This window comes from Spermophilus citellus (assembly GCF_964194105.1).
Source record: "Spermophilus citellus genome assembly, chromosome: 5".
In the NCBI taxonomy this organism is placed as follows: Eukaryota; Metazoa; Chordata; class Mammalia; order Rodentia; family Sciuridae; genus Spermophilus; species Spermophilus citellus.
The window spans coordinates 132,865,852-132,879,770 of NC_138186.1; the positions used below are offsets into that span (position 1 = coordinate 132,865,852).

The 13,919-nt window shown below is 37.8% G+C and overlaps 1 protein-coding gene across 2 annotated transcripts in view; it reads left to right on the top strand.

The window, feature by feature from the left end:
• The first annotated feature begins 12,431 nt into the window (after nucleotides 1–12,431).
• The window catches only part of NCOA7 (nuclear receptor coactivator 7), a 123,761-nt gene continuing 122,273 nt past the window's right edge, over nucleotides 12,432–13,919 (top strand). For both annotated transcript variants that reach the window (XM_081295833.1, XM_081295834.1), the window contains exon 1: nucleotides 12,432–12,535. In XM_081295833.1, the coding sequence (XP_081151959.1) occupies nucleotides 12,486–12,535 (50 nt within the window). In that variant the 5' untranslated portion in view covers nucleotides 12,432–12,485. The remainder of the gene's footprint in view (nucleotides 12,536–13,919) is intronic.

A 13,919-nucleotide genomic window follows, 5' to 3' on the forward strand; every position in this document is an offset into this window, starting at 1 on the left:
AGCACTGAGGACCATGACTTTAACTTACCTTTTTCAGTGTGACACAATTCAATCCATAACAATAATATGAGAGTTTCCAGAACAACACATCAGGACAGTGCATAAGGTGTCTAATGATGCTTTCTTAGCTAACACCTGAGAGCCATGCAGGTTGGATATGGGTTAAATGACAAATAGCCTCAGCTATTGGTGTCAGCTAGCTGCTTCTGACTCTGGGCTTTGGTATCTCAGGCCTTAAATAAAATTATTCATGTAGGTGGTGTTATATACTGTGTGGTTTTGATCTTCCTGGTAAAACTCCATAAAGTTGTTTGTGGATCAGGATGTTTACAAGGCTGTATTGGGCCTTTTTTTTTTTTTATTGATTATTTAAAGCATTACATAGCTCATGATATATCATCTTTCATACATTTGACTCAAATTGTGTTTTGAACTCCCATTTTCACCCCAAATACAGATTGCAGAATCACATCTGTTATATATTCACATTTTTACATAATGCCGTATTAGTGACTGTTGTATTCTGCTACCTTTCCTATCCCCTACTATCCCCCCTCCCCTCCCCTCCCCTCCCATCTTCCCTCTCTACCTCCCCTGCTGTTGTTCAATTCTCTCCCTTTTTTCCCCTCCCCCTTGCCCCTCATGACCTCTTATAATTTTATGTATCATTGAAGGTCTCCTACCATTTCCATATGCTTTCCCTTCTCTCTCCGTTTCTCTCCCCCCATTCGTCTTTGTTTACTGTAGTCTTTTCCTCATGCTCTTCCTTCCTGTTCTGTTCTTAGATGCTCTATATCAAAGCAGACATTTGGCATTTGTTTTTTAGGGCTTGGCAAATCAAAACCACCCTAAGATACCATCTCACTCCAGTAAGATTGGCAGCCATTATGAAGTCAAACTTAACAATAAGTGTTGGCGGGGATGTGGGGAAAAGGGTACACTTGTACACTGCTGGTGGGGCTGCAAAATGGTGAGGCCAATTTGGAAAGCAGTATGGAGATTACTGGGAAAGCTGGGAATGGATCCACCTTTTGTTCTGATAATACTGCATAACAAACTGCAAACCTCAGTGGCTTTGATTCACAAATACTTATCTCACAATCATGGACCTGCAGGTTGACTGTAGTTTGGCTGCTCTTGGCAGGGCTGGACATGGGAGGGCTGAGCTGGACTTCAAAGCTGAGGCTGAGGTTCAGGTCTGTTTCATATGACTTTTTCCTGGGACTGAAGTGGAAGAAGGAAAATCAGCTACCTGGAGCATACTCTTCTGATAGCAGAAACTTACTAGGTCTCTTCATGTCTAGTGTCTGAATAAATAGCACTGTTAATCCACATACTCTATTGATCCAAACAAGTCACATACCAAACTGAATGGTGATGTATACCTGCTTTCTGTACTAATTTAAAGCACCAAAAGTTGCATAGCAAAGAGTATGGATATCTAATTCTAATTCTGTTACTGTGAGGGAAAGGAATACATTGAGAACAACAATCCAGACTATTGAAGAGCCATTTTTCTTTAGAATTCTACAAGAATTTTTACATCATCTCAACCAACTTGTCAAAGAAAATGTACATAAACCATAGACTTGGTTTCTTAACCCAGTCTCCTGAAAAATTATAGCTGAATATTATATGCTTAATTTTTTTTTTTCCAGGAAAAGTCCAGAGTACTTCACAAAACTGATTGACTTTCACATTGGTCACATTTCCTGACCCACGGATACTTGTTAGGCCTTCTTTCTGAGCCCACATTAGTGCATCTACCACATTCTGTATTGACCGAAGCACATTATTTGCCTTTCCATTGTCACCCAAAACAGATGAGACAGAATCTGGTAGAATTGCTGTCTTCTTGAGTATGCTCTGATAGAGAACATTTTCATTCAGGATAAAACTGTTTGCAATTCACGGAGGTGATAGTTGTATAGCATTACTGACATACAACCATGAATTATAGTTTTGGAGTATGTCCCACTCCTGAGACTTTCCCAAATAATGTTGGCCCATGTTACCTGGCCCCTTCTTCATCTCCCATTGCACTTCCTCTGTGCATTGTACATTTAACATAAAAATTCCAGACCCCTTTTTCTTGATTATTTTATGTAACTCATTGCCCTTGTCAAAAATAGGAGTTGTTTTTTTTTTTTTTTCCCCCCCTGGGTGCAGTGGCACATGCCTGTAATCCTAGCAGCTTAGGAGTCTAAGGCAAGAGGATTGCAAGTTAAAGGCCAACCTCAGCAACTTAGCAAGGCCCCAAACAACTTAGCAAGACGCTGTCTTGAAATAAAAGATAAAAAGGGATGAGTATGTTGCTCAGTGGTAAAATCCCCAGAACCTTAAAAAGGGGCAGGAGCTTCTTGAGAGCATATTGAGTTCTTTTTGTGTTCATAGGTTTTAGACCCTATTTATCTAAATACTAGTATAGTGGCAGGTATAAAGTAGGTTTTTCAATGCTTTCTGTATTGAAAACAACTCATAAATATTACACAGCACTACTAACTGAATATTGACACTTAAATCCTCCATGTGAATAAATATGCTGAAAGCAAATTACGAGTGATCATTTTTTATTTTTTATTTTACATTTTTACATGTTTGAGCATATTGTCACTGTATTTTGCAAACATATCCAATCTCATATCTCAACCACAACTGAGACAGATGTGATCTTTTCCTAGGTGAAATGGCATTTCACCTGGTAAAGTGAACCCCTTGTCTCTTATGATAAAGTCTCAGAAGACACATTTAATCCTCAAAAACTACTCTTTACAGGCCATATGTGTTTTTTGGAAAGACATTTCCTTTATTTTAGAACACCTTTTAACCATTATTTCATTGATTTTGTTTTCATTAACTCTTTAATTTAGATCCATCCACTAGACAACCCCACCAAACAAGGATAACAGCAGCCATAGTAATAGTTGCGGTGGCTGCAGAACTCACTTATTTCTCTCCTGGAAGGAGCTGAAGGAGTTGGGCATGGTGCAAGACCAGGACCCTGGCAGGGCTGGAGGCCTTTGCCATGAGTACAGGTATAGGCACAGTGATTCACATGGGGGCCTGTGCTCTGCAGGACTTTGGGGAATAAAACTGAGATCTGCAGCAATAGAGAAGAAAGAAGATTTTATTCCTTGATAAGGCTAAAAAAATGTCTGTGGAAAAGTTCAACAAGCTAGAGAACCTATGATATTAGGAATGAGTCTGTCTGGTGATATTAAAATGAATTCCAGAAGTAATTGAAAACAAGACTTTTCTTCCCACATCACCTCTTTCTTTCTTGATGCTTGGAGCTCCTTACATTTAGATTTATCTTAGAGTCACAATAGTAGAAGGTGCCTCCAAAAATCTGATACGGGCACCATATTTTCCCCAACTTGTGAGGGGCAATCATATATAAGCAATAAGTACCCAGATTTTTGTTGTTGTTGGGAGATGAGATCAACAGAATAGACTCTATCATGCTTTTGTTGCCTTCAATAACTTTTCATCTAATTTGATGCAGATGTCTCCCTTTAAAATACCTTTTTATGCAAGCAAAAAGCTGTTCAGAACTGACTTTTATATGTTACAAGTATTAATGAAAGAATGAGCTTTAATACATTCAATGTCTTTGGTAGAATTTTTACAGAACCACAAGTTTTAGTTCTAGAAAGGAGCTACAATTCTAGTGTTTGCCCAAAAAACAACTTTTGTAATTTAAAATCAATAAAGAAATTTAAAAAAATTAGAATCCTAAATTCTGGTTCTCTGTATTTGTCAATTCTGTTTTGTGTAGGAGAAATAATTAGATTGGCAGAAGATTAACATTTGAGATAACAGAAACAAAAAAAGAATTACCAACTGCTAACAGAAATATTTCTGGCATATCCAAACACACTTCTGAAAACTTAAGAGATAATTCACTTAATTCGGGGAATTGAGAGGATGTACTTAACTCTTTAAATTCCAATCAGCAAACAAATATTGATTGAAGGCACTGACAAGGTCATTGCCATACATTTAGTAAGTATATCTAACCTGAACACAAGTCGGTATTTACATCCTGAAGGGCAAGTGCCTTGAAAGCTGGTGGTTAAATCCAGAAAGAACCATAAGTTGATGTGAAAATCCTATGTGGTAATATTATTAGTGGTTCCTTTTTTGGTATTAGACAAGAACTGATCATTCTGGTAAAACTCTTATGGATTGGACTCAGGTTTGATCTTGAAAAAAATCTTTCTCAACATGAGACTCCTTTATCTGAAAAACATAAGAATATTAACTCCTTTATATAGCCATAAATATTAAATAACACTGGCATTTAACAAAAATTTGGTGTATCTTGTCAATGTTCAAAAAATGTTATTTTTTTAAAAATTGGGATAAATTTGAATCCAGCTCTTGAATGTTAGGATTCACTGAAATGCATCAGTCAAGAGCTATATTTTCCTGTTCCCTAGGGCATCAGACTTTAAAGACACATTTTAAAACACATTTAATCTCTATAACAGCTCTTTTATAGATAAGGGTTTGAGAAATTAGTTAACTTGTCCAAGCCTACATTTTTTTTTCTTTTCTTTTTGTTCTGGGATTGAACACAAGGCACTTTTCCACTGAGCTACATCACAATTCTTTTTAACTGAGTCAGTGTCCAAGTTTCTGAGGTTGCCTTCAAACTTGTGATCCTCCTGCCTCAGCCTCCTAAGTTATTGGGATTATAGACAAGTGCCACTGTGTCCAGCTAAGCTACTTATCTTATAGGTGGTAGAGTCTGGATTCTAATCAGGCTTGTGTCTCTCCCAATTTCCCTAGTACCCACCCCTCCCATCATGACTGCTTTTCATCTTCCTGTGCTTCTTGTATGTAGCAAAATAGTTTCTAATCATTCTTCTCCTGTATCTAAACTTGTCCTACATAAGTTGCAAGCACCTGAGTATTTGGTTATGTCTTTTATGAACTCATGCTTGTGAATGTATTTCTTGAAATTCTTGCTATACATTTATTTTTTGGCATTACATGCATTTTTAAAACCTGAGAATTTATATATTGAAATAGCTGTTACCAGATACTTTCCTTTGGGCATCATACTGATTTCATAAAATCAAGTGTGTAAGTAGGTTATATTATCTGTGAATTTCATTTCAATATTAAAAAGGGCATATAATACAATATTTATCTCTTTAGATGAGGGTGTTGTTTTTGATAAGGCTGAATATTGCATTTTATAGCAATCCCAAAAAAGTGGCCACTCAGTTTGTGCTAAATCACTTTTGGTGATTAGGAAGCCATTCAATCTGCAGGCTGCTCTTGGCATCTGTTTGTAAGACAGTTCTTCCTTATGCTGAGCCATGATCTCCCTCCCTCCATAGCTAATGTTTCATCCTGAGTGTAACCCTTGAAGATCTATCAAGCCTAAATCCTATACTGAATAACAGTCTTTCCGATATTTAAAAACAGTTATTTAATCAAAATTATTCTCTCTAGGCTAAACATGACCAACTCCCTTGACTAATATTTTTTAAAATTAATTTTATGCCATTTAACAATCCTGGTTGCTCTTATTACCCTGTTTTCTTCTGTAAGTGTGAGACTTAGAACTAAATCCAGTAATCCTGATATATTCTAATCCTCAAATATGTGAGACAGACTGACTATCTAATCTTTTTATTTTGATTGCATTAGTGCCTTTGTGGGGGTACTAATGGGCATATGGATCTTACTGTCATCTAAAACCACAAATCACATTTGCTGGTGCTGACACTTAACCGTACCTCTCTCATCCCTTACCACTTCACCAATAGAACAAAAGACTCATATGGGGGTAAATTCTGCCTTATAATAACTGACTCCCTTATATGAATAGCTGAGGTCTTTCTGAGTGCAGTTATCCAGGATATCCTTTATCCCTCCAAAAGGCTGATGAGGAGGCCGCTGTATTTTCATTTTAGTCAGTGCTAAATTTACTGGCAAGGACAGGGCCTAAGAAAAAATATTACCTTTTGCTATTAACATCTCCTTTTCAGGTTGAAGGTTGAGGTCAGCTTCCAGACCTGAGTCAGTCAGCACATACCTTGTGGCTCAGTTCTTCAGTGATTTTCTTGATCTGATCATGGGAAAACCCAATCACACATCCAATCCACATTTTTCCATCTTATCCATAAGCAGATCAAGAGAAATTGATCAAATGCCTCTTACACACAGTTCCACTGTGTTTGCTTCGGAATCCCTGATTTCCTGGAATAGTCGCTATATCAAAGAGGGAAATGAGGTCAGTGTATTTGACTAAGCCATCACCCCCTCAACCTCCTCTCCTCCATCAGCCCTGCGCTCCTGCCATACCAGACCAGTCAGAATTCCCTGAGCACCACAGGTTCCCTTCAGTGGTGTGCACATCCTCATTCTGCTGCATTCAGTGGGACATTCCTGTGCCTCCTTCATAGCCCAGGACTGACATTACCTAGGAAGGTTTCCCTGACTCTCTTTCCCTTCCAGTTAAGTCAGTGCTTCCCCTCTGTGCTCTGTGCTTCTGTCTACCCACACCAGAGCAATCACTGCTTCTCATTTTACCAGCTGATGATGCTGCTGCCTGTTCTTCCTGAGTTTCATGTCTGAAGAAAGCTGCCTTCCTCTTTGGATCTGCATCAGAGTTCTTGGTTGATGGTGGAAGGTTTCAGTATGGGACCCACCGTGTTCTGCCAAATGGTTTCTTTCTGGGTAACCATTCTGGGTCTCAGAGTTCACGGGTTGCTATTTAATGATCAGTTCTTGAGCTCACCTGAGGATCAATGTGATGTCCCCCATTGTGTAGTTTGTACAGTCCCCTTTCTAACATTGTGTTGAAATTTAAAATGCATTTTCCAGTTTTTAGGTTTGGGGCATTTTTCACATCTTTGACAACTTCTGCTTTCTACATTGTAGAAATGTCATTTGTATGTCCTCTTCTTAGAGGTTGTAGAATGATCGGTCTAGCCCAGAGATGGGTCTTCATTTAGAATAGCTAGGAGCTTTGATGGATTTTCTTCACTCAGCTAAGAAAGCACTGACAATCCCATTTGCTTAATTCTTTTCAGGTAAAATTTAAGTTCCCTGGGCAGAGAAAAAATGGACCAAGGGTCGAGTTCTCCATTCATTTTGCCATCCAAAGACAATTTATACCACTTTCCCAAGTGGCAGATTGGTAGCCCTCCCTCAATCATCACTTTGCTTAAGTCCTAACTTCTTGGCTCTTTCTCACCTTTACTTTGCTTTTTTGTTACTGCTTTGCTTTTGTGATACACATTTTCTTATTTGGGGGCATTGCCTCTTGGTTGTTCCCCTGTGGGTTTGTGGCACACATTTGTACCTGGTTCTGTCTTCCTCAGTTTCTTGTTAAAGAAAGTATTCAAATTTCTGACCTTGGTTAACACTGAAATTTGAATATTCTTCTTTTGTTTAGGTGAGTATGTAGCTTTGAGAGAGACTGAATACCCATCATGTATGGGTATAAGTGTAAGTATTTTCTAAGGGGAAATGTCTGCATGGAAAGTACATTTTGGTCTGTTCCTTCAGTGGAAAAACTCTGTGTGACCAGGCCAGCATGCATGTTCCTATTATTATTTCATTTGTGTATTAGGAAACATGTTGTTGGAAAAACAGTTGATGGGTATCATAGATTAGTTCTGCCTGGTTATGCCTGAGTGTTCAAAAAACTGCAGTGTGTTAGATGTGAATACAAAAAGCCATGCTGTGCTTGCTGTGCTGTGCAGTTCACATAGATATAGTTACGGAAGTCTCTGTTCTAGAATTCTCTTTAAGCAGTGCCATGTTCTCAAATTGAACACACTCTACTAGTAATACAAAAAAAATACTTTGTCTTTAACAAATTTCTTATGAGGTGAATATTTCTGTGTGCCATTGTTTTTGAGTAATGAACTGAATTTGGGTTGAAATGGGCTGTCCTGACTTAAGAGTGCAAAAAGAAAAATTTAGGCTGAAGATCCATCTTGTGTTCTCTTGTAAAATTCTTTGTGATCTGCAATACACCATAAATGCAGGAGACTCTTGTAAGTCAGTGTTTGGATGAGTCTAGAGTGTATTGATGTGTGGAAAAATCAACATTAAGTGAATGAAGGGCTTTTAAGAAGCCTGTTATAACCACTTATAATGGAAAATGTAGTTCCCATTAGAGTTTGATTTAAGGAGCTTTGGTTCTTCACTGAAGCATGAAAGCTGCTGTGTGATGCTCTGTGCAAATCATTTTTATAGCATCTACTGCCTACCTCTTTCTGGTTAATCTGCTCCTGTGTTTCGAGTGGAAAGGACTGAATCTGCCTTGTTTAAGGAGTTAATTCATAGAAACTTAAAAGAAACCATAGATTATCATATTTTTATTTATCTAATAGAATATTGAAAAATAAAATAAAAGCTTTACTTGGTCTAAGCAGACACAGCAGCACCAGTTGTTGATCCTAGGATCATGTAATCTGTTTCTCTTCTGCTTAGTTTTGTCAGTGTTTTTCTACTGGAATCAAATATTAGTTTCTGGCTCAGCTTGCAATATAAAAATGTACCAATTAGATTGTTATGACTTCATTTTTATTCATGAGGAGAAACTCAATAAACAGATCATTATGTGTTTTTGGCATGTAGGAGAAGAATTTCAAAATAAGCCACCTGGCCCCAGGCATGGTTGGGAGCCCTGGATTCTATTCCTTCAGGAATCTGAAAGAAGCTGGCATGAGTCTACATTCCCCATCCTCAAGTAATTATTAATTTGAGAGGAATACTTCCATTTTTTTAAAGATTTTTATGAACCTTTATTTTATTCATTTATTTATATGTGGTATTTATAATTGAACCTACTGCCTCACAAATGCCAGGCAAGCACTCTGCCACTGAGTCACAACCCCAGCCCAAATCCTTCCATTTTTATCGATCTGCCATATAGTTGACCTTATCTCCAATTCTGAATTAATTTAGCTCTTATATGGATTTTCTATCTACTTTGGTGCCTGGTTTTTAGGGAAGTACAAGGAAACAGTGAGACTTGGTGGTGATGGTTTGGAGCTGAGGAGGCTAGGTGAAGTGACCTTGTCACACAGTGTGTGACACAGTGTAAGACACAGTGTGTGTGCCTCATAGGAATTGACAAGTAACATGTGAAGTAAGTTCCTGATGAAGAGAGAGAAGAGCACATCAGTGGAATTAGGCCTTCTGACAGATCTGGTTAGGAAAAGGAGGAGAACATGACTACCTCAAGCCTGCAGAAAGAGTAAGATAAAGGTTAAGAGTCGAGGAGGAGCCCAGTAGGTTCACCCCACAGTGAGAGACTCTTCTCCAGAGTCAGACACTCAGCCACCCTCTTTCCTTTTTCTTCTTTCTTTCATCATCCAAATTCTTGGATGAGTTTTAATTACCTCAACTAATTGTAGCATGGCTACCACACCCACTGCCTCACAGATTGGAGGTCTTCAAGGACCCCCTCCCACAAAGGCCAGCTCCATTTGTTTTAACCTGCAGAGTCTGTGTTGAGGCACTCGATGTTATAGATTCCACATTACATTTTCTAGTTCATCTACAGTTGCTTTCTGGCCCCAAAGGTTATTGAAAAACACTGAAATGTACACAAATTTAGATTAAAATCCCTGTTCCACTGAAGCTAGTGTTGATGAATTAGGGAAATTAAGGCATCTCTCAGCTTTAGCTTAATGGAAATAAAGATATCTGAATCATCATGTGATTAGAAGAATTAATAGAAATAACATGGAGAGTATATTGAAATAAATGACATGGTAAACAGGCATCAGGGGCCCCCTTTCCCTGCCAGGTGACCACTCTGTCTTTCTTGCCTTTTGACTCCCATTCTGTTGATTCCATTCCCTCCTGCTGGAACTGCTTCTCTCTCTTCTTTACCTATTGAAATATCCTAACCACCTTGAAAGGTTGATTTTTGTCGCCTTAATCAAAGTTGAGCTTTGCATGTTCTAGATTCCCAGTTTTATTCATTGGCAAGCTCCAATTTACTACCCTACATTTTAGTTATTTATCCATGTCTTTTTTTCCACTGGGTGATAAGCTCCTTGATGGCAGAGCCATGTCAGGGACATAGCGATGGACAGTAAGAGCTGGGACTATCTCCATGGTTCCATAAGGGTCTTGTGCACAACTGTCAAGCTCCCAGGATGATCTCATCTTTGTTTGTTTTTTTTTTCCTTTTTTCCTAACTATAACCATATACTGGTAAATTTTATTTTATTTTTATCTTGCTCTCATTGCCCTCCTGTGCTTTTGACATCATCAAATGTCTGGTGAATCATCTTGGGATGGCCATCCATAGGCACCCTAAAGGCAACATGCCAAAAATCGATTTCTCACCTTCTTCTGTCCCCTGATACCACACACAGTCTGCCCTCTTCTTGTGTATTATATTTTTTCTCTCCTTTCATAGTCCACCTGGTCCCTGAAGCAGAGAGGTAGAGGGCCTTCTGGAAGTCTTTCCTTTCCTACCTTGTCTGTATGGAATGGGTCACCAAATTCCAACTCATTTGTCCCCAAAGTATTTCATGAATCCATTTCCCCTCTTTCTGGATTAGATACTGCTGCCTATGTTTGGGTCTTGCTCTCTTCACTAGTTTTACTGTGATTTCTTTCTAATCCATCCACTTCACCTTTCTTCTTAATCCTTCAAGTCCATCTTCTAGCTCTGTATATGATTATGCCACATGCCCTCATGAAAACCCCATTGCATGTCATGAGCTGGCTCTGATCAGTTTGGTAATGGCTACTAGAAGTGCTGCTGTGGGGTTCAGCATGATCTCTCAGTAAGAGCCAATGGGTGCAGTGAAGAGGCAGGTAGCACATGATATAGAGTTAGGGTTAAAGTCCTCTCTGACCTTGATCCTTCCGTGCCTTTACCTTCAGCTCCCACTGTTACTCCACTTCACAGTGGACCCTGGAGTAGCAGGGAACTATTGTGTTCTTATTCAAGACAGAGCTGGTTCCTCTGACCCTTACCTGGGAAGCCCACACTTACAACCTTAGTGTGTGTGTGTGACAAGGGCACAGAGTGGACCCTACATGAAGTTCAAGTATTCTTGTTTTAAATATTTGTGTTTTAAATTGTCAAAATGTGTATATTTATAATGTACCACATGATATTTTGAAATATGTACCTTGTGGCTAAAATGGAGCTAATTAAGTGTTTGTCCTATAGCTCTTGCCTGCTTTGCAACCTCATTGTCTTGAAATCCTATGTCTCCCTCATCAGACTGTGATTTCTTTTAGAGGACATATCTTGTCTCATTTACCCTTGAACACTGGGACTTACCATAGTACTTTTCATGTGATATGTATTGTGGATTAAATGGTGTATTATATTGAAATGAATAAACAAATTTTAATTTTTAACTATAACTTTGCTTTTTTAAAATTTGAATTTGATTAGTGAACATATTTTTGCTTCAAGGCAAAAGGAGACATTTTAGGAGTGTTAATGCTCTGCAGGAAATTTCATTTGGGGAAGCTGGTAGTAAGTAGACATTGGAAATTTTTGAGCAGGGGAATAGCATGATGAAAGTGGTATTTAAGGAAGATTGATCTGGAGACAACCTTTCATTATAGGTTTAAACCCTGCTGGCAAGCAGAGGTGAGGGTGTCAGGCAGCGGGGAGAGGCAGGCATATAAAGCTATTCTGAAGAACAGCTTCTTAAGTCTTTGAACTTTCTTTTTTTTTTTTTTAAAGATAGAGTGAGAGAGGAGAGAGAGAGAATTTTTTTTAATATTTATTTTTTAGTTATCGGCGAACACAACATCTTTGTTTGTATGTGGTGCTGAGGATCGAACCCGGGCCGCACGCATGCCAGGCGAGCGCGCTACCGCTTGAGCCACATCCCCAGCCCAAGTCTTTGAACTTTCATTTCCACATTTGTTCAAATGGGATGTACTTGCTGGCATGTTACTGAAACTAAAATAGAATGCTGAAGTTATTTTATTTTTAAAGAAAAAACATTCTTGTAAACACCTAAGTGAGCCATTTTGCATAATTATATATGAGACATATTAATTATTAATTACTTGGAAATAGTGATTATGAATCCAATATTAAAAAATAATTTGCATCTGCACCACTAGACTATAATCTTCTACACCAGTGAAGGTTTTCATTTTGGACATTTTGAAATAAATTGTTAACTACGAGAAAAATAGTTTGGTTTTCCATAAGCATTTTGCTATGTGGCTTAACATCTCTCTTCTAATTATAGATGTGTGTGTGTGTGTGTGTGTGTGTGTGTGTGTGCACGTTTTCCCCCAATGGGCATTTTACATTTTACATTTGGCTCATGTGACTCTGTTCCTGGTTAAAGTTTATCCTTCATTTGTTTTGGCCATGTAGCTCTCCTGTGCTTTATTCTTCATATTGGCCATTATAAACTTTTAAATTTATAGTTGCTTTGTTATTTTTTATTACAGGGCTTATTGATTAAAGCAAAGGATTTTCCAAATATTTTGCACTTTCATTGTGTATTATGGATACCAAGGAAGAGAAGAAGGAACGGAAACAAAGTTACTTTGCTCGGTAAGCATTCTTTTGCAAAATTATATCAGTGCTTTAAAAACAAAATATTCGTGTTCTGAGACTGTTTATAAGCAGAGCAAGCAACTAGTGGAAATTAAAATACTTACTTTGTCCTTTTTAAATTAATAGTAGAGGAATAACATTTGGTCCTTCTTTTTCTGTCTTCAGCAGTTCTTTCAGGCTAGTGGTGCTCAGGGACTGCAGCTGGCCTGCAGATTGCTCTGAACCCCGTGTTTAGAAACACACCTCGAATTTCAGTCCATTATATGCTCAGTTCTTGCTGTTCTGTAACTTAATTGGTTGAGCTATAACTAAAAATTATGTCATATTGAAAGCTTACCACCTTGTGGGGGAGGTCAGGACTAAAAATGTATTTTTGTAGGTAAGTTGAATGGCTGAAATGATATCATTAGTGACCAGGTAATTTTTAAGGATTGAGCTTGTCCAGCATACAAACATTTCTTGTTATCCAAATAGTAGTTATCTAGTGTATGACAGGCTATGATTTATAGATTTAAACATCTATATGCAGCCACTCAATAATCAGAATAAAATGAACAAAATATTAAAACATTTAGAAATCATTTTAGTAGTCAGAATGCAAAAGTTTTTTGTTGATGTATTTATCTAGAAATTAAGCTGGATTTTAGATTGTTAATAGGAAAATGAGGAAAACAATTTAAGGATTTGCTATGTATAAGTGTTTTATTTATTATTTTATTTATGCTCGAAATAAACCTATGACATAGATTACTTTATCTCCATTTTATCAGTGAGTTAACTAAGATTCAGAAAGTAAGCATTCTTCTATACATTTCATATAGCCTAAGAATCAGTATTCAAACAGAGGGCTGTCTCCAATGGGTGTGCCCCAATGAAAAATAAGAAATCATAAATAAGAAGTGTAGGAATCAGGCATGTGATAGATGAGGCATTAGGAGAATGGGATATTTAGAATAAAAAGAACTATATAACTTTTTATGTTGAGATAATTGTTCACATGTAATTGTAAGGATTATCAGAGAAATATCCTATATTCTTCATTCAGTTTGCCCAGTGAAAAGATCTTGCAATATAATGTGATAATGTGATATAATATCACAACTAGGAATTTGATATTAATACAGTCTACCAACTCTATTCAGATTTCACCAGGTTTATAGGCACTCATTGTGTGTCTTTATACATATTTAGTTCTATGCAGTTTGTGGGGGGAGTGAGTGGTTATAGGGATTGAACTCATGGGTACTCGACCACTGAGCCACATCCCTAACCCTGTTTTGTATTTTATTTAGAGACAAGTCTCAGTGAGTTGCTTAGTGCTTCACTTTTCTAAGGCTGGCTTTGAACTTTCTATCCTCCTGCTTCAGCCTCCAGAGCTGCT